Below are 25111 nucleotides of genomic sequence, written 5' to 3' on the forward strand. Positions count from 1 at the left end.
ATTGATGTCCCAAAGGAAACAGTTTTGTGTGTGTTGTGTGGTCGCCGGTTAGTGATTGTAATTTTCACCTCAAGTGAAAAAGTGTCTTTAATTCGTAAAATTGTTGGACGTGTATTTTATGTAAAGCAAACTGTATTTTGCTTGGTGAAATTGAATTCTCCCGTTGTGACTGTAGGGGGCAATAGCTTGTTTGTATTAGCCGCAGTCTTCTTCGCGGCCTCCTGTCCGAACTGGAATTTATGAAAATGTGGACTTTTAAATGACGTTTGAAAAATGGATACTGCAAGTTTATAGCGAATTTACGTGGCAGCGAGGGCTTAACGTTTGAAACCAATACATGAATTGGTTAATATGCATGTCATATATTTTGTCTATTCTGGTTGTTTGGGCTAATATTTCCGTGAGCATCGAGGCATCCGCCCCTGGTCTTGTGGCTCTCCAAACTATCGCCGCTAGTTTCTCCGGGAACAGAGGCGGGTAAAACGTAAACACTTCACTTGCAGAAATTATGTCACTGTTATTGACTTTTGTACGGTAAATTATCCTTGACTTTCCCTTCCGTTTTATTGTAGACCTGCTTGACCTACTTATATTTAGGAGACTTTTGGAGGAAATAGCGCGCCGCTTAACTATTTACCAAACTCGCTCGCTAGCTAGCTAGCTAGCATAGTAACGTCCAATCTACCGTTATAATAGACACACCAGCACTGGACCCTGATGTGATCCACGACCAACTTCCGGAAAGAGCCAATGGAGGACTACGAAACATTTGTGCGGAATTGTTTGTCACATCTGCGGAACAAAGAGGAGGAACTGAAAAAGCCCTCCTCTTCTGCCATTCGCTTCTATGGCGCGCCCATCCTGCCCCCCTTGGTATGTGCATTTGTTTCTACCTAGCTGTCATTCTATTCGAAGTCAAATTCTTACTAGGGTCGGAGCCTCCAAGATATGATTTTGTGTCTTTGAGACTTGACTTTTTTTTGTAGCTCACTTGTACCCTTCTGGTTGGAAATGTTATACTACTCACAAAAAGTTAAGGATATTCGGCTTTTGAGTGAGCCTTTAGGATAAACATAAAATGTTTTTGCAAGTGAAATTGTCCTCTTCATCTTGTTGGTCTTTTTTTTTTCTTCTAATTACATTTTTTTTTTTTTTAATTCAACCTTGACCAGGTAAGGCAGTTGAGAACCGTTTCGCATTTACAATACCTACCTGACTGCAGACAGCAGGGCAAAACCAGGCAAAATAATAAAAAAGCAAGTACAAAGAAATACCAAAAAGCTGCATTACACTACATAAAACAAAATATAATACAAAACAATATGAAACAAACATAAAATAAAAATAGGGCTGGAACTCGCTTAAACAATTATCTAAATAATTTGAGGCCTCGTAATTAATTAATCTCAAGTCATAATATTTTAATCATATAACTATCTAGCCTAAAAAGCATCATTTACTTTAAATGGATTTTAGTGGATGACTGAATCAAATAATTGACCCAGACAGGAATATTAACTATGGAAAAAACGCATTTAATTGCATTTAAATACAAAACAGTAGATGAACTAATAGAAAATATCTCTGGCCAAAATTAAAGAAGAAGAAGCAGCATCTTGTCATGAACATGCATGCATGCATGCACACAAAATTTGTTCTCTGCATTTAACCCATCACAGTGAACACATACACATTAGTGGAACACACTGGAGCAGGGGGCAGCTGAAGCGCCCGGGGCTCAAGGACACCACAGCCGTGAGTCTGATGTTGGCAGATGGTCCAGTCGGGGTCTTGAACCTAGGTCCACCACGGTGGCAGGCGATGATCTTAACCATTGGGCCACGGCTGCCCAAAACTCAGATGTGTCTCCAATCAAAATACACCATAGCTCCCTTCAGATTGGTACAGAAAATGTTGATTAAAGCTGTTAGAGAAGGGGGTGGGGTGGGGGGGATGTTCATAAAGTAAAGCACATTGAGTTACCTTGTGCATGAAATGCGCTATATAAATAAATTTGCTTTGCTTTGCTTTTAAAAATAAAAAAAAAAAGGGAACAGATCTTAAGTGACAGTGCCAATTTAGGAATTTTTTATTTTTTTATTTTTATTTTTTAAAATTCTTTCTTTTAAGACCACTATTTCCTTTAAATGGTTTCTGCATGCCAGTTGAAATGTTGGATCACATGTTGGTTTGAAGTGATTCTTTGGTATAAAAACTCCTTTGTGAACTAATTGCACAAAACCACGCTTATCAAGGCTTCCATCGGGTATCTTATTTAAAATATAATTTGCCTCCCATCAATCCTAGCAACGCTGTTTCATCCAATTCCTCCATTTTGGTAGCTGAGCCGTGACGTTTGCCTCAGTAAAATCTGTGTACCAGGAAATCGTGCACTGATAAAGGTTATGCGTTGTTTGGAACACAAATGCGATTAAAATGCAAAAATGTGTTTGTAATAAATTAACCGAGATAAATGCAAGAGTGGTTAGCACATCTGCCTCACAGTTCTGAGGACCCGGGTTCAAATCTGGCCCCGCCTGTGGTGGAGTTTGCATGTTCTACCCGTGCCTGCGTGGGTTTTCGCCGGGTACTCCGGTTTCCTCCCACATCCCCAAAACATACATAGGTTAACTGAGGAGTCTAAATTGTCCGTAGGAATGAATGTGAGTGTGAATGCTTGTTTCTTTCTATGTGCCCTGTGATTGGCTGGCGACCAGTCCAGGGTGTACCCTGCCTCTCGCCCAAAGATGGCTGGGATGGGCTCCAGCATGTCCGCGACCCTAGTGAGGATAAGCGGTGCGGAAAATGAATGACTCCTACAAATACAAAATACAGACAAAATCTTAATCTCCAATCAAAATACACCATAGCTCCCTTCAGATTGGTACTTTGCATACAGAAAATGTTGATTAAAGCTGTTAGAGATGGGGGTGAGGGGGGGGGGGATGTTCATAAAGTAAAGCACATTGAGTTACCTTGTACATGAAATGCGCTATATAAATAAATTTGCTTTGCTTTGCTTTGCTTTAAAAAAAAAAAGGGAAAAAAAGAGGGGGGAAAAGCTGCTTGGTGCATGCAATTTGATTTCGCCTCCCGGCTGCCAAGCCGCGTAGGCGACAGTTGTCTTTGCGTCCGGTGTCAACGTATTGTAAGTCACTAATATTCACCTCCATGGCAGTGAATAAACTACACTTCTTAACATGCTACTTACACATATTGGTTACGTTATCACGACGGGAGGCTGAGGAGCGGGTAGGAAAAGCATGATTCTAATTGCTACGCTATCGTGTCATGAAGTCGCAAAACACCAAAATAAGTGATTGGGTGATACAGTACACTTGTCACATAGGTCTGTCTGGAACCGCGATATAGCAGAGAGTAACCAAGCTTTAACAACAAGATAACAAGGCGACTAATACACGTGTGGAGATATAAAGGTAAAATAAATCACGGCCTCACAAGACGCACCCTGAACCGGAAATGAATTAATACGTCACAGGAGACGTCATCTGAGAACGAGGTCAGGTTAAAAGTTAATAATCTTATTAATAATAATAAATATGTATTTATTATATAAGAAATATAAATATTATATATTTATTATTAAGAAAAGATAACCTTGATTTGTCCCACAAGGGGGACATTTCCATCGTTTCAATAGCAATAGTGGCTACAGTAAATATAGATATATAATATAAATATTAGGCTAATTGAGTTAATTGCCCATAGGTGTGAATGTGAGTGCGAATGGTTGTTTGTTTATATGTGCCCTGCAATTGGCTGACAACCAGTTCAGGGTGTACCCCGCCTCCTGCCCGACGACAGCTGGGATAGGCTCTAGCACGTCCACGACCCTAGTGAGGAGAAGCGGAACGGAAGATGAATGAATGAATATAAATATTATGCTTGAGAAGACATACACAAGTACAGTCAGAAAATAGAAATCTAAACTATTGTCCATGCATAAACTATCCAATTCAATCTATCAGCAGAGTTATTTGTTGCAAAATAGAGTGCTGTGTTTTAATTGACTTTTGAGATCTGATAAATCGGATTTAATAGAATTGCTTTTTTTTTAAGGTTGACAACAGAATTGGTAAAGGCGAATTAATCCATAGACACAGATATTTTTGACGATGGCATGTCAAAATCTCATATACTTTGATTCAGGCTGCAACTGATTCCGCCATTACAAGGTTGATGCAATAAAAACATTAAAATAACAAATACCAAAGCCATGATTCATTAATGATTATAGAATAATGATTATGTTGTCCAATTGAACAGTATGCAGAATTATTTTATCCTATTACAAAATCTACTGCAATAACTCCCCTGCAGTAATGTGCTTGACAAAATTTTGAATATATGGAAATTTGGATAAATTGTTTGGGAAGTGATTTTCTATAGGGTGGCAGCTCTGAAGGCTTTAAAACAGGATGTTCGGAGGAAAATGGCCACTGAACTTAGCATGTCACACAGAGTGTCATTGCAGGTTGCAGCAGAGATACAGAGATCTCAGTGCGTGTGTTCGGAAAATTCAATCTGATGCCCTAACTCGTTTCTGAACGGTGCAGAGTGTAGCGTATTTTGTTTTGAATAACAGCGTAATTAATTTGGAAAGGGGGTCGGAGGGTAAACGCCTGCGTTTCCCTCAGAGGCAATTCAAGCAAACGTTAGAATGTTACAATCAAAGCTATCTTTGTCTCATATAGGGCACCACATCTCTTTATATTTATAGTTTTTAGGGAAAGTGACGAAAAAAACTCTTTATCAATCTCTGTTCTCTAGAAGGCTCGCTGCATTCAATAGGATGGTAGTTCTCAATTTCACCGGTTAAATGTTGCACTCAAACACACACAGTACACAACAGGAGGTTTAATTTAGAGCAAGTTTAATTAAAACTACAGGGAAATTCAGGGAACAGATGCAGAGGGACTTGACTATGAAAATCACAGGTAAACATATATAAAGAACAAGTTATAGGACGAATGGCTGAAATCGTGACATGAGCGTGAAATGAGTTGATGCGTGTTGAGCGATGATAAAGCTGTGAATGTCCGTGATTGTTAGTTTAATCTCAAATTGTTATGCACTAATTTGTACTTGGTAAACAGCAAGGTGCACTCACGTTAGGCAGATCAAGCTAGTCAAGCGGGTCTTCCGATGTCTCGACAGGACGCCGACAGGTTGATTTGAAGAAAAAGGGGAAAAACAGCAGGGGACTAAAACACAAGAAGAAGGTTGCTTGCCACGCGCTTACAGGGTAAATTGCGCACGAAAATCCTTCCTACCTGGGCAAACTTGCTGGCCACTCAAACTCTTGCGCTAGAAGAAGCGTAGGTGAGAGGTTGTGCAGAGTAGTCTCTTTGTCATCAGTTCTTAGTGTGATATCTGTTAGATCTATATATATGTTATAGGAAATATCCGTTACAGGAGTGTGGCAGAGAGTGCTCCGAGGATATTTTGAAACGCACTTCAGATACGCCAGTGCGCAGTAGCAGCCCGGCCATAACCGTAGTATATACGTGGCGGCCGTGTTGGGGAGGTCATGACATTGCGTGGGTCTGCAAGTAATGTCCGTATGGAAAACAAACGGCGGCGTGCGCAAACATGGTTCTGTTGGCGTTTCGACGCAAACATTTCGGGTCAACCCATTTTTGTGATTGACTCAACCGAGTTAGTTGACTTTTTTTTCATAGCCCTAGTTCAAGGTAAAGATTATAGTGCATTTTAGGTTCATTCTGAAATTTAGCCCGAAAGCAGAATATCCCTAACCTTTTGTGAGTAGTGTACAATGGAGACCATATTTTTATCTTATTACTTACTTATTGAGTCATTTATAACACCACCTAGAACTCGTATTGATGATTTACTTGTGATAATGGCAATCATTTTTGGCCAAGGGCATTTTTTTTGTCATGAGTGCTTTCTGTTGATAACAGCTCACAGACACACAGAGAGAGGAAATGCAGAAGCACAGAGAAGCAGCGCAAAAAGATGCTGTCACTCGAAGGTTGAAGGGAAATGGAAGACTGGCATATGTGCAAACAATTCTACACAGTGTTCAGGTACTTGAGATTTGGTATGTCCCTTCTACTAAACAATATTTTCTAGTATATATTGTGGCAGTTGACATTGTGGCCTCCATTTAGTTTATTTATATGATTAGGGGTGCACATATGTGGTGTGCAGGTTTGAATGCACTCTGAAAATATTAGCACCAGCTTGAAGTGTGTTACTGCGCATTTGCGTACCAAGCATTTTAGTATTTTATTTTTCGAACAGAGCGGGAGACTGGGTTCGAAGAGTGTCGACATCACTGTCAAAACATGTCGGCTTGCTATCAGAGGATGTCCCAGCATGCCTAGCGCCGTTGTAAATAGTTTTTTAAATCCTGTTTTGTGTCAGTTAGTCCCTTAATCCCTTAAATAGTTGTAATAATAATAATGGGAAAGTACCTCCGTAAAACTGCAATGTCAAAACTAGACACTAAGGTGCGCCACAGCCATTATATTAAAGATGTTCTTTAGGAGTAAATAAAAGTTTGTATTTTTAATGTACACCTCAACAGAATGCAAAATTAAATGGTCACAATATATACAATTTTCTAATATATATATAAAATGCAGCCCTACGAGGGTTCACAAGCCAGGCTGGTCCCAAGCCCTGATAAATGCAGAAGGTTGCATCAGGAAGGCCATCCGGCTAAAAACAAATATGAGCGTTCATCTAAAGAATTCCATACTGGATCAGTCATTGCCCGGCTTAACAACGTCCGCCAAATTCAGCTACTGTGGGTCGAAGACAAAGGAGAGGTGGAAAGCGGGTTCTTAAGCAGAAAGAGAAGAGGAAAGCACTGAAGCTAAAACTGAATGTGGGGACTTTGAATGTTGGTACTCCGACAGGAAAAGCTAGGGAGTTGGTTGACATGATGATAAGGAGAAATGTTGATAGAGTGTGGGTCCAGGAGAGCAGGTGGAAAGGCAGTAAGGCTAGAAGCTTAAGGGCAGGGTTAAAATTATTTTACTATGGTGTCGATGGGAAGAGAAAGGAAGTAGGGGTTATTTTAAAGGAAGACTGTCTTGGAGGTGAAAAGTGTCAGCTCAAGTGATGAGGCTGAAAGTTGAAATTGAGGTTGGTATGTATTCGACTTTACACCAATCTGATCAGTATCGGCCGATAAATCGCATTTTATGCAGATTGGCTGATCGGCTTTAATGTCATAATTCACCGATCCGATCACTGACGTCACTGATCAGCTCCGCAAAACACATCTACTCCGCGTCGCCGTCGTGTATGTTTGTATCCAAAAGGTAGTTTATTTTTAGCCTTGTCACGTGTCTTGTGAAGTAGTACTGTAAATACCTGATGGCCAAGAATATTTTTTTAATCTTGTCGGTGAAAAAAAACATGTCAGCTGTGTGGGACTTTTTTGCGGCGTCTGAGACAGACAACACGAAAGCCATTTGTAATCTGCAAAACTGAAGTACCTCTTGGGGGGAACATCATCTCAATGCTTCAAACTCGGTGATCGGTGATCTGCCCCAAAATTCCTGATCGTTTCAAGCCTATTATTTATAATTTAATTAGTGTCTATGCCCCACAGGTAGGATGTGACCTAGAGGTGAAAGAGAAAGAAGGGGAGAAAGATACAGGTTGACCAGACAGAGGGATAGAGATGGGAAGGCTGTAAAGCAGGTTAGGGTGGTTCAGGATGGAGATGGAAATGTGATGACTGGTGCCAGTAGTGTGCTGGAAAGATGGAAAGAATACTTTGAGGAATTGATGAATGAGGAAAATGAGAAGGAAGAGTAGAAGAGGCAAGTGTGGTGGACCAGGAAGTAGCAGTGATTAGGAAGGGGGAAGTTGAAAGGCATTAAAAAAAGATGAAAAATGAAAAGGCTGGGAGAGGTAGATGTGGAGTTTTTGACCAGGTGGTATAACAGAATTATAGTGAGAAGATGCCTGAGGAATGGAGGTAAAGTGTGCTGGTGTCCATGTTTAATTATATATATAGATAGATAGATAGACAGACAGACAGACAGTTAGTTAGTTAGTTAGTTAGTTGCCAAACCCGTCCATATATACAATCGCTATTTGGGACGGGCATCTCTTTCCATCTGCGTAGCCTACCCTTCCCGCGATGCAGGAGCCAATCATGTTGAAGCGGGTGGGTCTTGCCGAGAAACGGCGTGGGATTTCTAAGAACGTTCACTTTCCGGGTGTGTCATCTTTTGTAATTTGTTTTATCTTTTGTAAAAGTGTTTCGGCTTTTGTTCATTTGTTTCCTGAAATGTAAAAGTGTTTTTGCTTTTGTTCATTTGTTTCCTGAAATGTACAAGTGTTTCACAATTTGTTATATTGTTTTGCACTTCCAGGCCACCGTATGTGTATGTATATATGAAATAAGTTTTTAACACGTTAACATTTTTATCTTTTTTTGCGTTGTTTTGAGTAACAACTTTTTAACTTTGAAATTAAACAAAAATATTTTACATAATGATGATATGTTGTCAGTTTGTGTTTAGAAAGCGTTCCAACTTTCCGTCAACTTTCTTTAAGATCCCATATTTTGGCTATTTCCTCTCTTCCATGGACTTGGTATAAAAGTGTCAATTTCATTTAAAAAAAACAGCTTGGTTTTATCATAGTGTCCAGAAAAGGCTCCTCAGACAGCTACTTCTGTTTAACCCAGTTTTGCATCCGCTTTGTCCGTATTTAGCAAAGACCCCCCCCCCCCCCCCCCCCCCCCGTCCTCCCTACCCCACCCCTTTCCTCTGATTGGTTGCTTCTGTGTAGAAGACCCACACGTGTTTGTGATGTTGACAGTGCTGGCTCGTGAGTGGAGAGGTAGGCGGAGATCTTCGCTAGTGACATAGTAGATAAGCTTGAGATATCAGAATCAGAATCATCTTTATTTGCCAAGTATGTCCAAAACACACAAGGAATTTGTCTCCGGTAGTTGGAGCCGCTCCAGTTAGACAGACAGTCAATTTACAGAACACTTTGGAGACATTGACAAAAAACAATTGTGCAAAAAGATGCAGAGTCCTCTAGCACTTAGAGCAGTTCGAATGACTAATATTGCAATAGTCCGGTGCAATGACCATTGTGCAAGGGGCACTGAGACTTCAAGGAGTGTATGCGGTTCAAAGTGACGAGTAGTGCGATAATCTGGGACAATGTTGGTTGTGCAAATGTTACAGATACTCCTCAATCAGTGTGCAAATGGAGCAGATGCTACTCTGGCATGTGTGGCCAGTATATGCAAATAGTGCAGCATGGCGAGACAACTACAGTGAGTGCACGAGTAATACATAATTGGCCCCACAGAAATGTGACAACGAACTCAAGTCAAAAAATTGCCAGCTTGTTGTAATGGAATTATAGGTTAGGTGTTTAAGACGTTGATCGCAAGAGGGAAGAAGCTGTTGGAATGTCTACTAGTTCTAGTTTGCATTGATCGGTAGCGCCTACCTGAGGGAAGGAGCTGGAAGAGCTGGTGACCGGGGTGCGGAGGGTCCGAGAGGATTTTGCACGCCCTTGTCTTAGTTCTGGCAGCGTGCAAGTCCTCAAGGGTGGGTAGGGGGGTGCATTCGAATGACCTGATTTCAGGCCTCTCGGCAGAAAAACATCTGGAAATCAGGAATGCATGGATGATTTTAATTCATATTTCACATGTTTACTGAGGTGCCCTAGAGCCAATATTACATCCCAAATACTAGAAAAACTTGGTTTGGTAAAACATGCCATCTTAAATATTTCATACAGGAAAATGATACTTATATCATTGGAATATAAGATCATCTGTCTTGGAATACTTGTCCCATATATATACATTTTTGAAATTTTACACGCATACCGACTTTTAATTCATCCAGTGAGATTGGTCAGTTGGGGAAAAAAATGAGCACCAAGCAATAACCTCTGGTGCTCCTTTGAGAACCAGACCAACATTGTTATGTGCACCCCTGGATATGATACTTTTCATTTACCATACTTAAAACGTCAACTTTGTTTTTCTAAATTACAGATGATGAATTCACCAACATTGGAGGTCTTACTTCAGGAATTGAAAGTTGCCCCAAAATCTTTGGATTCCTCTAACTCCAGTGAATCTAGTCAGCGAAGTATAAATACTGTGGCAGAAATTAATAGTCCCCTCGTTAGTCCATTGTCATCAACATCAAATAGTGCCTTTTTCAGCTCTCATGTGACGCCTCAACCAAGTCACAAGGGAGGGTGCCTTGTTGAGCATCATGAAAACCAACATCCCTCTCAACCAAGCTCCTTTAATAGTGCGAATCCCTGCTCTGTATCCTTTGGCGATGTGACTCATGCCATTATAGAAAACACCACCAGTCTTTCAGGAAGTCTTGATATAAGGAGTGTTAGCCATTGCCCACAAGGAACTAATAATACAACTGACTTTTTCCTTCCCAAGACCTCAAAGACAATGGCCAAAATGTCAGATATCATTAGCTACCCTCCCATAGATGGAGAGGAATTGGAGAGAAGTGGACAAGAGTCATCCTTTTCTCACGATTTTCTCGCAAAGAGTGACAGTAGTTGTTCCATATTTCCGGAGGATTCAATCAGAAGTGATAATTTTCCTGAATACCAAAGTGAAAATGGTCAAATGGACATTGCTGAGAGTCAAGATAATCTTCCCCCCTGTGCTGTACTTAGCATGAAGGAACGCCCCAAAATTAGGCATGTGGTGGTCCCCGTCCCCTTTTTGGACAGCTGTAGCTCTTCAAACATTCTTGAGCTACCTCAAACACCAAGCATTGATTGTTTTTGTGCTGATCAGCTTATTCAAAGCAATCAAGGAAATACCGAATCCATGAACACGCAAGGACCCCAAACACAATTAAAGTCTCCCAATCGGCCAAGCCTCCAGGACCTGCTGAGAAAATCTCAGGAGTATCGCCGGCAACAGCGCTTGCTTAGGAACCAAGCCAAAAATGCTAGAATCCAGGAGCGAGCACAAGAACAACCAAGAGTGGAGGAGAAGAGCCTCTCTGATAAGGAGAACAATGAATTTCACGATAAAAGTACAGAGGGTATAAAAACTAAACAGAAGAGTTTTTTCAAAACAATGAATACTACCTGCCAAAAATCAGATAAAAACAAACCAGTGTTTCTGGATGAGTTGGTCAGCAAAAAGGCAAACCATGATTCTGAAAGAGTATCTGACCAAATCACCCTTCCTTACCAACAGCCGTTGTCGCAATTACAAACTCAAGAAGTCTATCACCTGACCAGTGATCAGACAACCACAGACCCATTTACTTCTGTGGAAGGGCGTGGAATCTTTCACTCTATCCCAGTGCCTAATTTCTGCCAGAGTCCTGTTTACAGTAAGGGCTCTAGTAGTTTACCCGATGGAGCAGATAACCTCAGGGGGACCGTTCTGCTTAGTTCAAGCCCTAATGAAAGCCACAAGGCTGATGAAAAACATAACATTGGACTGCAAAGTGATGCACCAAGCGCAATAGTCAAGAGTTCACAGCACATAAACCAGCTAGAATCCTGCCTCTCCAACTTAAAAGAACTGATCTCTGATCTAGGGTCATCACTTGTTCAACTTGAAGGAAATTGGGAGGATAGGCCTGATGAGGGCAATGTAGTAAAGCAATACCAAAGGAACAATGAGGGTACAAAAGGACAATCACTTGAGTCTTGCAGAAGCATGCTCGGAAACACAGACGATCAAAACAACAGCAGCAAAGACCATTTTCTGTCAATCCTGCAGGATAAAGGAAAAGAGGTGAAATCAGAAAAGCTCAGTCTGGTCAACACCTTTACCGTTCAGGGCAAAATCAATGACAAAGCATTCAACATGAGTTCTGGACAGCTCGATGAAAGCAGAAAGCAACAGCCACCACCTGAATGTGTGCTCTCTTTATCACAGTGGATGCCAATTCCTGATGTTTTCAGAAATGTTCTATCAGAACCCACAGTTCCTCACGATGTTCCAGTACTGTTGGACAGCAGTTCACATAACACAGAAAAAAACAATGAATTGGCTGAGGATGGTCATAACTCCACTAACATGCTCTCTGTCAACCAGTCCTTTAATGTGGACATGCCGTCTGAGGTGCAGCTTCTTGAGGGTTCAGGATCTGAGCAGGACTCAAGCAACCAGTTGGTTCAAGGGAAGGGACTGACCCCCGTGAGTGTGGCAGGTATCGAGAGCATGTCATCCAAGAAGGTCAAACGGAGACTCCTCATGCATGTGACAGATAATTATCCTGATAGGACTTCAGCACCCTGCAGTGAGGACCTGGCAGCGCTCATCCCCAGCTACAGTACTTCCAGAGGTAAGACCCACATGTGAAATGCAATGCATATGCCGTATCAAATATTAAATATGTAGTTAGCTATCTCAGTCAGGCACCAGGTTTTTTGACAAGGCTAATTATATTGTGGCACAAATCTGAACACGTCTCTCTAAATCCTGGTACACACATAAGGATTTTTCAAAAATACTTCTTGCTGTGTGGGGAACCCACTTTTATACAAAAAAAGATTGGGTAAGACATGCTTGTTTTTATTCATGGTCTTTTCCTTTTATATAGTCAGGGCACTTCTTGATTGGCTATATTCTGTTTTACGTCACAATTCACCACAGGAGAAGTCTACTTTCCCCGCACATTAGACATTTGGTTGTAAATATTGAACACGTTTATTATTTTAGATTGTCAGCCCTGACATGTTTCAGACCCTGAAATCTAATCCACGGTTTCCCACATATACAATTCCCTCCAAAAGTATAGAAACGACAAGGTCAATTCCTTTGTTTTTGTTGTTTACTGAATACATTTGGTTTCAGATCTAAAGATGAATATGAAACAAAAGTGCAGAATTCCACCTTTTATGGTAGTTACATCTAGATGTGTTAAACAACTCAGGACAGAGCACCTTTTGTTTGAACCCACCCACTTTTTAATGGAGCAAAAGTATTGGAACATGTGACTGATGGGTGTTCCTCGTTGCTCAGGTGATGCCTTTTAGATTGATTGCTTAAACATTAGTGCTTGTTTTTGCCTTTTGGTTTCAAATTTGAAAACTGCATTTGCTGTTAAGCAAACATGAAGACCAGAGAGCTGTGTTTGGGAGAAAAGCAAACCATTTTGAAGCTGAGAGAAGAGGGAAAATCAGTTGGCGCTATTGGACAAACATTTGGCATAGCCAATACAACAATTTGGAATGTCCTGAAAAAGAAAAGCTACTGGTGTACCGAGCAACATATATTGAACAGGTCGGCCAAGGGTATCAACAGCAGTTGATGATAGAAAAGTTGTGAGAGCTGTGAAGAAACACCCAAAGACAACAGTCAGTGCCAGCACTGCCAACCTCCACAGGACAAGTGTGAAGATGTCACAATCCACAGTTCGAAGAAGACTTCGAAAGAAGAAATATACAGGCCCTACCACAAGATGCAAACCACTAATCAGCAAAGAGAATCGGAAGGCCAGATTGAATTTTGCAGAGAAGTACAGAGATGAGCCATTACAGTTTCGAAGCAAAGTTTTATGGACTGATGAGACCAAGATTAACCTCTACCAAAGTGAGAAAAAGGCCAAAGTATGGAGGATCTGCTTATGATCTAAAACACACAAACTCATATCTGAAGCATGGTGGGGGTGATGTCATGGCTTGGGCTAGCATGGCTGCTTCTGGAACGGGCTCACTAGTCTTTATTGATGATGTAACTCGTGATGGTAGCAGCAGAATTAATTCTGAAGTCTACAAAACCATTTTGCCTGGCAATTTACAGAAAAATGCATCTAAACTAATCTGGGGAAGCTTCATCATGCAACAAGACAATGACCCAAAACACAGTGTAAACACAACAAAGGACTTCATCGGGGGGAAAAGTGGAAGTTCTTAGACTGGCCAAGTCAATCACCGGACCTTAATCTAGTAAAGCATGCATTTTACCTGCTGAAGGGGAAAAACCCCAGACAAACAAACAAACAAGAATTGAGGTGTCAGTAAAAGCCTGGAAAAGGTTCAAGGTACAGAGAGCCGCTGCTGCGTATGTACGCGCCGCCATCTTGGAAAGAAGTATGGTGTATGGTCAGCTATGGGTGCCTAGCAAGCATTCCATTCCATTTCAAATGAAGAATGCAACAGTCTGAAGTGAATGGGTCGCAGACTTGATGCAGTTATTGCAAGTAAGGGTTATCCCACCAAATATTAAATGTTATTCACTTTAAGTTAATTTAATAATGTCTTTTCCACTACTTTTGCTCAGTTGAGAAGTGAGTGGCTTGTTTAACACATAGATGTAAATACCAGGAAATTAAAGCTGGAATTCTGTACTTTTCTCTCAAAGTCATCTTTTGATTTGAAACCCAAATGTCTTCAGTATACAACAAAAACAAAGGAGTGGACCTTGCCGTGCCAATACTTTTGGAGGGGACTGTAAGTAGCTGTCTTTGCATCAGTGGCGATTCGCTGCAATTGCAAGTTACTTAATAGCTTGGCCAATTTCGACCACTCCATCACGCAGTTAGCCATCAAGCTATGCCTTTAACCCGAAAAATGGATCTCCTCTGAAGTGTTTTGTGTTATTTGAGCTACAGTGTCTCTCTTGTGATGACCCACTCGCGGAGCACTGAGCGGCTCTACTGTGAATTGGTCCTATTCTCTCATGCACGTAAGAGCGAAAAAAGTGCTGAGCTCTGAGGATTCTCCCATCAGTTTAAGTCTCTCATTTAAAGGTCTGAGGACAAAGATGTTAACAATTTTATTTAACTCGAGAAGCCCTTTACAAACCACATCTGCCATTTTGAAGTGATTATGTAGCAGATATACAGCAGTTAAATCAATAAATATGTTTCAGAATGCGCGTTCTGCTTTTTGCATCTAGCACCTTCTGGTCTTCGACTCTATCCAGCACTGTGACGTAACACGAGCCAAACAGCCTGTTCATTCGCTGTTGTGTGCTATTGTTCCATGCTGTTGTTCCCGTCCTTTTATATTTGTTGTCATATGATTTAGCGATTTCACGATGGTTTCTTGTGTGGCATTTGGTTGTACAAATGCTTCAGGCAGTGACAAGAGTTTCTTTGGCTTTCCAAGTGAAAAAGGAATATGTGACCAATGGATAGGGAAAGTCAATCGTACAGGGAAGAAACGTGGTCAGCTATTGGTGCCTAGCAAGCATTCCAAACTCTGTGCTGATCACTTCGAACCGGCGTGTTTTGAGAAAGACTTAGCAGAAAACATTGGATACACAGGTGTAGTTAGGCAGAGGCTGAAACCAGCTACTATTTTTCCAACGGGACCTCAACCGCCAGCAAGAGAGCTAAATCTCGCAGCAGCAAAGCAGCGCAGACAAGAGGTGAGGATTTCCTTGTATATATTATGGTTATTATGCACTGGGCAGTAAGAAAAAAAAGACACATGCAGTAGTTTTCAGTACTCTTGTCTGTACTTTTGCCTATATGACAAGCCAACAGACACGGCGAAGACTTTTATGTGCGGGTGTTATAAAGCAACTCAAACGAGGGGCACACAATATATAAGAATACTGCATACAATGTAAAAGCTTGTGCCGTGACCCTGAAACATATGAATATGTCCCAGTCAGCTGGGATAGTCTTCAACTCACCCTTTACCCATGTGTTATAGAAAATGGATGGATGTTGTTCTAATGAGCTTTCTTTCTTCTCTTTATCATTTTGTGTTTTCAATGGCTTCACCAGGGAGTGACAGTCTTGTGGAGGAACTGAAACAGGTCCATGCTGCTCAGGTCAGAGCCCTGCAAGAACAGCACAGGAAACAGCAGGAAGAACTGTGTCAGGTGAGACTTAAGATGGGTAAAAGGGATTCATTTGTATATATATGTGTCTATATATATATATATATATATATATATATATGGTATATATACACGTATGTATATGTATGTATATATACCTATACATACGTATATACATGTATATACATATATGTGTATGTATATATATATATATATATATATATATATATATGTATCAGAGCGGACTTGGTTCGTGAGAGTTAGCTGTTGCGATAAACCCACATTTTAAATAGGACTCCTGATATAGTGTTGTTTCGTTCGCGAACTTTTTGTTCAAAAGAACAAATGTTTTCAGTAAACATAATGAACTGAATCAGTTTATGAAATGATTTTGTTCTTTGACCTTGGCCGCCGTTAGCCAGCCCGCTCGGACCGGAAACAGAAGCGTTCTGCGCAGCTGTAGCGGCGGAGAAAAGTCTTTCAATTTTCAAAATAAAACACATTGATGCGAATAGCAACACAACGGAAATTATATAAATTGGTCATTCTTTTTCTGCAGCCTGGTAACAAATGCCTCACGGCTCAGTACCGGTCTGCGGACGGGGATTGGGGACCACTGTGTTAAACTACCCAACATTTATTACACCGAACATGATATACAGTAGTCACACAAAGCTTATCCATCCCAAAGGCCTACTTCTTGCATGAGATTACATCACTTTCTGCTCTGCAGGTCTAATAGTAATTCTTTTAGAGCAGCCATAATTCACTTAAACTAGGTTTGCGACTTCACCCAAAGTCACCAATACAAGACATGAGGAATTAACGTTTGGCCCATATTTTAAAGATTAGATTAGATCATGAGTTTCCTTTTGAGATTTGTTTCTGCTGTGATATCACTGTAACCCCAAACCTACATTTGAAACATTGTCATGGTTCCATATGAGCCCTGTGACAGGCACTCAAAATGTTGCAATACCTGACTGAGTATTTTCTGGAGAAGTGGGTTGTGGGCAGACTGCAGACATCTGCTCATTACAAGAGACCTTCAAACTCACCGTTTCAAAAAAAAAAAAGAACTCTGGGATTCCAACATAAATGTTTCATTACATCCCTAAAAGCTGAGATTGTGTGTGTGTGCGCGCGTGTACGCACTTGAAGGGCGCCGGCTGTTCATTGGCATCCACTTCCTCCATCTCCAGCTTGTATCAGTACATGTTCTCGGTCGGTGTTTTCGCCCTGTTAATAACGAACTCTGTTTAATTGATATATCCTTCACAACAATATAATGAACTTAAGCTGTGAAAATAAAAATGCTTCTTTTCGCCTCCCCTCCACCCCCCTGTGATTTGTGAGATCGGAGGCCAAGCTGGCTAGAGCCTTTGCTTCGAGGGAGGAGGGGAGCCAGGGAATTGACAGAAAAGAAAAGGATAATTTGTTTAATTCATGAGTGTCCGTTGTTAAGTGCCAGATCGTCCTGCCATGTGCCACTGCTAATGGTTTCTTTTTCTTTGTCTCTCTCATCCCTCTCTTTGTTTTGTCTCATGCCTCTTCCGCTGTCCTTTTTGCTCTCTGGCTGTATTATTTCTACATTCTCTCCTGTCTCATTATCCCCATCGTCCCTTTCCTGTGCCCCATACCTGCACTTCTGCCTCTTTCTCTCTACTCTCAATTAATTTCTTCCTCCTGCCTCATTTGCTCTCCTTTCCAATTCAATATTTGCCAACCTTGTCTGCTCCCAAATGATGCTGGTGCTCATACATTCACACACGCATGGTCCTGTCTTACTATTCTGCGACCTCATGTCTGCCTGACTTCCCTTCTTAGGCACTCACAGTCCGTTACTGCTTGCTCCAGAGCTCGTCCTTCCCGTGCTCTCTGTCAGGCTCTCATCTTGGGGACACCGTGACATTCTCAAAGCTCCCTCAGGTATTACTATTGTGTTTGTCACTGATATGAAACCTTCTGTTGTTTATCTGTGTCTGTTCATCACCAATTGGTCTACCCTTTCAAGGAAACAAATAGTAAGTTCCCCTAACCTATGTTATCTCAGCTCTTTAATGTACGCTATCGTGCTCGAAAAAATATTAGCCTCTAAGGCTTAACTATTATCAACAAGTGAGTGACAACAACCTATCAGTTCTTTGATTCTGTATTAAAACAGTGCACGTGCATGGATGCACTAAACATATGCCAACCAAAAGACCTTGAGAGTCTGTGGGAAATTAATTGGTTGTCACTGATAGAATTAGTATTCTCCTCTCTTCCTCTCCTGTTTTCATTATTCACCCTGCTCATCACTCGTTCCCTCTTCATTAGCCCCTCAGCTCTCACCTAGAGCACTGCCGCCCCCTGCTGTTAGCTGCTGTCAAAGGCTATCTGACACGCAGACTGCTCAGGACTGCGAGAGTGGCACAGCTAGTGGGCACCATCAGGGTGAGTGAAGCCTGCCATTGTCACATCTGCCGTAGTTGTTGAAAGAGGGGTGCACTCATACTGTATTTTTGACATCTTAGACGATTTTTACACTGTGAGACACAATTACGAGGAAAATACCGGCAAGTGTGTGCTTGCTTCTGTTACAGTGTGTGGCGCACTAAAGATGTCATACTCAAGACACCACACACACATCACAATGTCTCCACTGACAATCGTGAGTCCCCTCCCTCAAACCAGATGTCTTGTTAGTGTACCAAGACTGGCCTGAGAGAGGCAGCATATTGCCACATGACATCCGGACTGCCGGAAAATACAAAGAAGATAGAGTGGTTCGGCATTCGTAAATTTGTGAATTTTTGTTTTTGTTTTTAACCTATCCTCCATTATTCTTTGAAAAAAACAGGCGGGCCGGGGATTGAACCCTGGTCGTCAGAACTGTGAGGCTGATGCTCTAACCAGTCGGCCATCGTGCCGCCTGTATAGAATTTGAGACAACAAAATTAGCCTTTGCTAAATCGTTAGCATTCATGATTAGCTTTAGCGTGCTAGCGATTACCATTTTAGGTGCATAAAAAAACAAAAGGAAATGCTACCCTCCATTCAGCTCACTCATATATCATGTTATAAGTATATTACCCATCTAATAATGTTTTTAAAATCACTTACAAATGCGCTGTCGTTTTTGGCAATGTTTTTCATTGGTCCAACCATGCGTCCTTCTGCAGCAAATGTCCAAGCGGTAAACATGGACAGTGGCCAAACTGTTACGGGTGGGGTAAATATGCTTTCATAAATATTTTTTTTTGCCTCGAGGGAGAAATTTTTGCATCGACTAATTTTTGTGGTTGACATATCGGAGTTAGCCGATTTTATTTTATTATTATTTTATTTATTTATTTTTTCTCCCTCTTGTCTCCCCTACAGCCCTACGTCAATTTGTCGCAAATTTTAACTGTTTGCGGCATGGCAGAGTCCCCTATCCACTGTGGATAGTGTGGAAGACAAGAAGGAGTCTAAATGTCAGATTATCTCGTAACTACTAGGCTTTACACGATCAGGATTTTTGGGGCCAATCACCGATCAGCAAGTTTAAAAAAACGATAACCGATCACCGATCCGATCACAAGATGGAGCAATGTGTCCATTTACATGACTTGTTGATTTATTGTATATACTTGTGTATTGTATACTGAGTACTGTATATCCATCCATTTTCTGTACCGCTTAGCCTCACTAGGGTCATGGGCATGCTGGAGCCCATCCCAGCTAAAAATTATTCTCTAGCATTTTAGACAAAAGTTAAAACATCAATGACCTCTAGGGGGCATTCAAGGATTGGCCACTGACATAAGTTTAGGTCAGATCAACATTACAACATGACAGCTTTGTAATTGGCTACCATTCCGTTTTAAGTCACAATCATGGAGTCCTCTTTGTTGACCACACAAAATTTTACATTGAACTGATATAATCTTGTAGGTCTTTGCTGGCTTTTATGATGTCGGTGAAAATGCTCAAATTCAGCCCAATTATTGGTATGTGTATGCTGCTTTAGACTACACAATCGTGACAGCATATGAGGCATTCAAATGAATTCCTTCAATTTTAATGTTATAATTTAAATATGTGTTTTCTCCTATGATTGTGTTTTTCTTGCAGGAGACACAACAATTCATGCAGGCTTTGCAGCTGCCTAGTCCCAGAGGTGAAATCTGTAGCCAAAATGATCGTATATTCCTGCAGCAAGTCTCTCGGCAGGTATTACATCACCCATGTTGAACCCATCTGTTGAGCTGCCTCTTTTCAACGTGCATTTATTCCTTAAATAGCAAATTACCCACACCAGATACTGAGATTTCACAGTATCTGAAGTATGATTGTTTCCCTCCTCCAGCTGCGAGCGTCGCGTTACGAGATTTACGACATCTTCTTCTGCTTGTCAGTGGCTGAAAGGATGCAGCTGATTAGTTTGGACAGAGAGCAGGCAAGGAAGAGAGTGCTCAGACGGCAGGTAACTGACGGGTTTCATTCAAACCATGTGTGAAACACTGCTAAAGTTACTTTGTGAGCTTTCAAAGAGTGGTACCTTGGCTTACGAGTCCCCCAATTTTTCAGGTTTCAGTGGGTACGGGAAGTATTCAGAACCCCTTAAGTTTTTCATTCTTTGTTATATTGCAGCCATTTGCTAAAATAATTTAAGTTCATTTTTTCCTCATTAATGTACACACAGCACCCCGTATTGACAGAAAAAAACGGAACTGTTGACAAGCAGCCAAACAACACAAATACAGAATGAAAACACTTGCAAGGAGCATTGAGGAGGCATTAGTTCAGTCAATTATGTAGGTGAAGTGAAAAAAAAATAGCCAAACACACCAATGCACTTGTCAGCCATTTATTGAGCATGATGAGCTGCCAAAAGGAGCAGGGAGCAGACATGGAAAATCAGCTCCTGACGTTACTCACTAGTCAATTAAAGGCAAACCAACACTTAAATGAACGTGTGTGTGTGTGAGACTTTCAGGTTAATTACACGTTACAAAAGTGGGTTATTTATATTTTTATTTTATGTTGTACAATAAATTGCAATTTTTGCTTACTAAGAACCTGATACAAAACTCTTTTGGGGGGGACGGATTTGTGGCATTCAATTGATTTCAGTGAGGAAAACTAATTTGATATACAAGTAAATGAGTGTGTTAAGAGCATGGTGATGGAACTAATTGAACGAGCAAATCAAGGTACCACTACATAAATTTAGTCCAGTTCTGTTGAAAACAGGACACCGGGTTGTCTGCGTCATTATAGTATTGAAAAAGATTCATTTATTAATTTGTCAGCACAGCTTTTGGTTATAGTCGGCAAAGATTCAAATGTGAGAGTATGCACATTTCTGTGCTGCATCTGCGGGAAATACAGAGACAAACCTGACGTGTTTTTGTTTCTTCAGATGGGCCACACAAACTGTCCGAAAGGAAAGAGTTTTTTGTCTGCTGGAACACAAAAGTCTCTACAGACTAAAAGAGGCATCTTGTGAGTATTCAGTTGTTGTCAGCGCATTTCCTGAGACCTCTAAGCCTAGCATACAAGAACAATGTCCACATGAAATATGTGGATACACAATCTCACGAAAGTGAGTACCCTGCTCCTATTTACGTAAAGATTTTGTTATAGTGATAACACCAAATTTAACACCTGAGGCTTTTTCACACTAACAAGTCACATGGCCAAGGATGGAAACTGGTTAACGAGTGCCCAATTTGGACAGTTTCACTTAGGGGTGTACTCACGTTTGTTGCCTGGTGTATAGACATGAATGGCTGTGTGTTGAGTTATTTTTGCATTTACACATTGACAACTTTGTAGAAAAGTGTCATATCTTCAGTGTTGTCCCACTAAAATATACTGCATGATAAAATATTTAAATGGTAAATGGACTGCACTTGGGGGCACGGTAGCCGACTGGTTAGAGCGTCAGCCTCACAGTTCTGAGGACCGGGGTTCAATCCCCGGCCCCGCCTGTGTGGAGTTTGCATGTTCTCCCCGTGCCTGCGTGGGTTTTCTCCTCCCACATCCCAAAAACATGCATTAATTGGGGACTCTAAATTGCCCGTAGGTGTGACTGTGAGTGCGAATGGTTGTTTGTTTGTATGTGCCCTGCGATTGGCTGGCAACCAGTTCAGGGTGTACCCCGCCTCCTGCCCGATGACAGCTGGGATAGGCTCCAGCACGCCCACGACCCTAGTGAGGAGAAGCAGCTCAGAAAATGGATGGATGGATGGATGGACTGCACTTCACAGTCCCCAGAGCGTTTTACAAAGCCTCACATTCACACACACATTCATACACCAATGTGAATGAATGTATACTTATTTTTGCGCGATACTGTATGCATCTTAGGTAACAATATAGGCTTAATAATAATACATTTTATTTCAAGTGCCTTTCAAGAAACCCAAGGACACTGAACAATATAATAGTGGTTAAAATCTCAGAGAAAATTAATAAAATAATGTAAAATTGCATGAAGATGCATACAAATGTACATACACAATAAATAACATACAATATTCATGGAGGTCGAAATGCAGGTTCAGGAAAGGGAGTAGGCAGTCATGAATAGGTGGGTTTTGAGTCTGAAGAGAGTCTCTTGAAGAGAGTCAATGTTGCAGGTGGCTTTTATTAAATTAAAAATTTTGTCCCACAGACGGAACCTTTTGTCAGCAGCTAAACCCTTGTCTTGTTTTACCCTCCAGGATCCAGAAAAAGGTGTCAGAAAGACGCACAGGAGTTGTGACGACTAAACACAAGACAGGATTTACTAGCGAGCAGCCGCTCGCAACCAAGCGTGGCCAGTCGAGAACAAAGCCTGCAGCGATTTCTCAGAGATGGTACTCCAGCAGACCCCGATGACACTTGCTCATTTGGCCCCACTAAAAACTTTTTTATCTACATTTACCAAAGTTGGGCTCGCGTTGAACTATTGTAGTGTCTGATTTCCCGTATAAATTACAGAACGGGTTTCTGGTGGCCTGCAAATGGACAGTTTTGTGTGGGGATCAATACATATAAACATCATAGCTATGCCAGTCACTTCAACAACAGCCTTGGGTTTATCAAATATTTGCTCTCGTGAAATAACATGAACCATTTTTTTTTTTGGTTTTTTTTCCCGGTCGTTTGTTTATATGTGCCCTGCGATTGGCTGGCAACTGGTTCAGGGCGTACCCCACCTCCTGCCCGATGATAGCTGGGATTGGCTCCAGCACTCCCGCGACCCTAGTGAGGATAAGGGGCTCAGAAAATGGATGGATGTATGGACGGTCGCCCAGTGTTTCCTCAATTCAAGATGGAAAGTACAGGCACTACAGATTTATTGTCTTTGAAGAATCTGAGCAACTGACTGATTCAGTGATACATTACAGTATTTTGAGGCCCTTGTTTGGACTTTCATACCTAAATATGTAAGTCCACGCTCCCCAAGTGTTGCCTTATTTATCTGGCCTGTTATTGGTTTGCTTTATATATCTACCTAAGATGCCACTCGTTTTTTTTTTAATCCAGAGTTAAGTTTGTGTATTTATATTTGTAGGTATGTTATGTATTATTAGTTCGATAATAAACATTTTCACATAATTATCTGTGAGTACTGTGACGTGTACAGTTTGTTTTGGACATACTTGGCAAAATAAAGATGATTCTGATGAGGTCAAAGGAACTGCCTGACGAGCTCAGAGACAGAATTGTGGCAAGGCACAGATCTGGCCAAGGTTACAAAAAAAATACAATTCTGCTGCACTTAAGGTTCCCAAGAGCACAGTGTCTTCCATAATCCTTAAATGCAAGACGTTTGGGACGACCAGAACCCTTCCTAGAACTGGCCGTCCGGCCAAACTGATTAATCGGTGTAGAAGAGTCTTGTTGAGAGAGGTAAAGGAGAACCCAAAGATGACTGTGGCTGAGCTCCAGAGATGCAGTCGGGAGATGGGAGAAAGTTCTAGAAAGTCACCCATCACTGCAGCCCTCCCCCAGTTGGGGCTTTATGGCAGAGTGGCCCGATGGAAGCCTCTCCTCAGCGCAAGACACATGAAAGCCTGCATAGAGTTTTCTAAAAAACACCTGAAGGACTCCAAGATGGTGAGAAATAAGATTATCTGGTCTGATGAGACCAATGGCAGAGGATCCCCAAATGCAGGTGTGAAAAACTTGCCAAAAAATCTGTATTAGCTCAAAAGGGTGCTTCTTCTCAATACTTATCGCTGTGTGATATTTCAGTTTTTCTTTTTTAATAAATCTGCACAAATGTCAACAACTCTGTTTTATTTTCTTTCTGTCAATATGGGGTGCTACATGTACATTGAGGGGAAAAATTAACTTAAATTATTTTCGCAAATGGCTGCAATATAACAGAGATAAAGTTTTAAGGGGATCTGAATCCTTCCGTACACACTATAATTTTGGCTAAGAAACCTCGTTTTTGTGGCTGTTTATCGCAGTATGCAAGTTTCGGCCAACTGATGCCAAGCAAAGATATGCAGCAAAGCTTCTGTACAATAGCAGCAACCAGAATTTGCCTTAAATAATTTCGGCCTACACAAATTATTTATTGAAGGTCTACAAGTCTCTTGACGCGTAGAACAATCTGTTAATCATTTAATTGTTGACTGGAAAATGTTCAGACAGCGAAATGTCTTCATACGTGACATTTACATATTTTAAGGCTCATATCCATTTGTAATTTGTATACGATAGTAGGCCTACTTAAGAGGTAAAATATCACCAAAAGTAACAGAGGCATCACGTATAAGTGACATGCAAGTTATTAGCTAATGTGAGATTTAACCTTTGTTTTTGCCAAATATCATTCAATATGAAAAATATATCTAGTATAATAGTAATTATAAATTAAGTGTCATACCATTACTATATAAAGTGCCAAAAGCAAACATATGGCTGCACGTAAGCGTTCAGCGCGCTTTATGTGTCTTTGGGATGCCGTAAAAACTAAGAATCCTTCATTGACAAACTGTATTTACAGCCCATAACGCAAAACAAATGCTCCCATAAACCGTAAAAGCGAGTGTTTTGCTGCACTGGTATTAGGTCTTGGCAGTGAAATAGTCACTTCCGGCTCACACTGGCTCATCGGGGCATAGCGAGGCATTATTAGGCCTTATTCATATAATAATTCAACTATTTTGTGTGCAGAAACGGTTATTTTCTCCATTGTGCCAAGTTTACAAAATGGATACCGTATACCATTTGTGCTTTTTACTTTTGTTAAACTGTAAAGCTATAGTATGTCTTAAAAACTCCACTGTGACGCAGTAAAACTGTTCTGGCATGAAAGAGATACATATTTTCCATTCTGCTTGACCTAACAGCCGAACA

The 25111-nt window shown here is 41.0% G+C and overlaps 1 protein-coding gene across 7 annotated transcripts; it reads left to right on the forward strand.

Annotated features, from left to right (window-relative positions):
- The first annotated feature begins 204 nt into the window (after positions 1-204).
- On the forward strand, positions 205-23359 carry cp110 (centriolar coiled-coil protein 110). 7 transcript variants are annotated; one of them, XM_061769882.1, is made up of 11 exons: positions 207-484; positions 697-873; positions 5946-6071; positions 10037-12329; positions 15726-15823; positions 17609-17710; positions 18101-18217; positions 19880-19978; positions 20115-20231; positions 21171-21253; positions 22477-23359. In XM_061769882.1, the coding sequence occupies exons 2-11, from the start codon at positions 751-753 to the stop codon at positions 22631-22633; spliced, it is 3315 nt and encodes a 1104-aa protein (XP_061625866.1). In that variant the 5' UTR covers positions 207-484; positions 697-750; the 3' UTR covers positions 22634-23359. The 7 variants fall into 7 exon arrangements, with proteins under 7 accessions (XP_061625869.1, XP_061625866.1, XP_061625868.1 ...); XM_061769884.1 differs by having other exon boundaries at positions 207-477; XM_061769883.1 differs by having other exon boundaries at positions 207-473.
- Positions 23360-25111: the final 1752 nt, after the last annotated feature.

Source organism: Phyllopteryx taeniolatus, chromosome 4 (assembly GCF_024500385.1).
Source record: "Phyllopteryx taeniolatus isolate TA_2022b chromosome 4, UOR_Ptae_1.2, whole genome shotgun sequence".
Taxonomy (NCBI): Eukaryota; Metazoa; Chordata; class Actinopteri; order Syngnathiformes; family Syngnathidae; genus Phyllopteryx; species Phyllopteryx taeniolatus.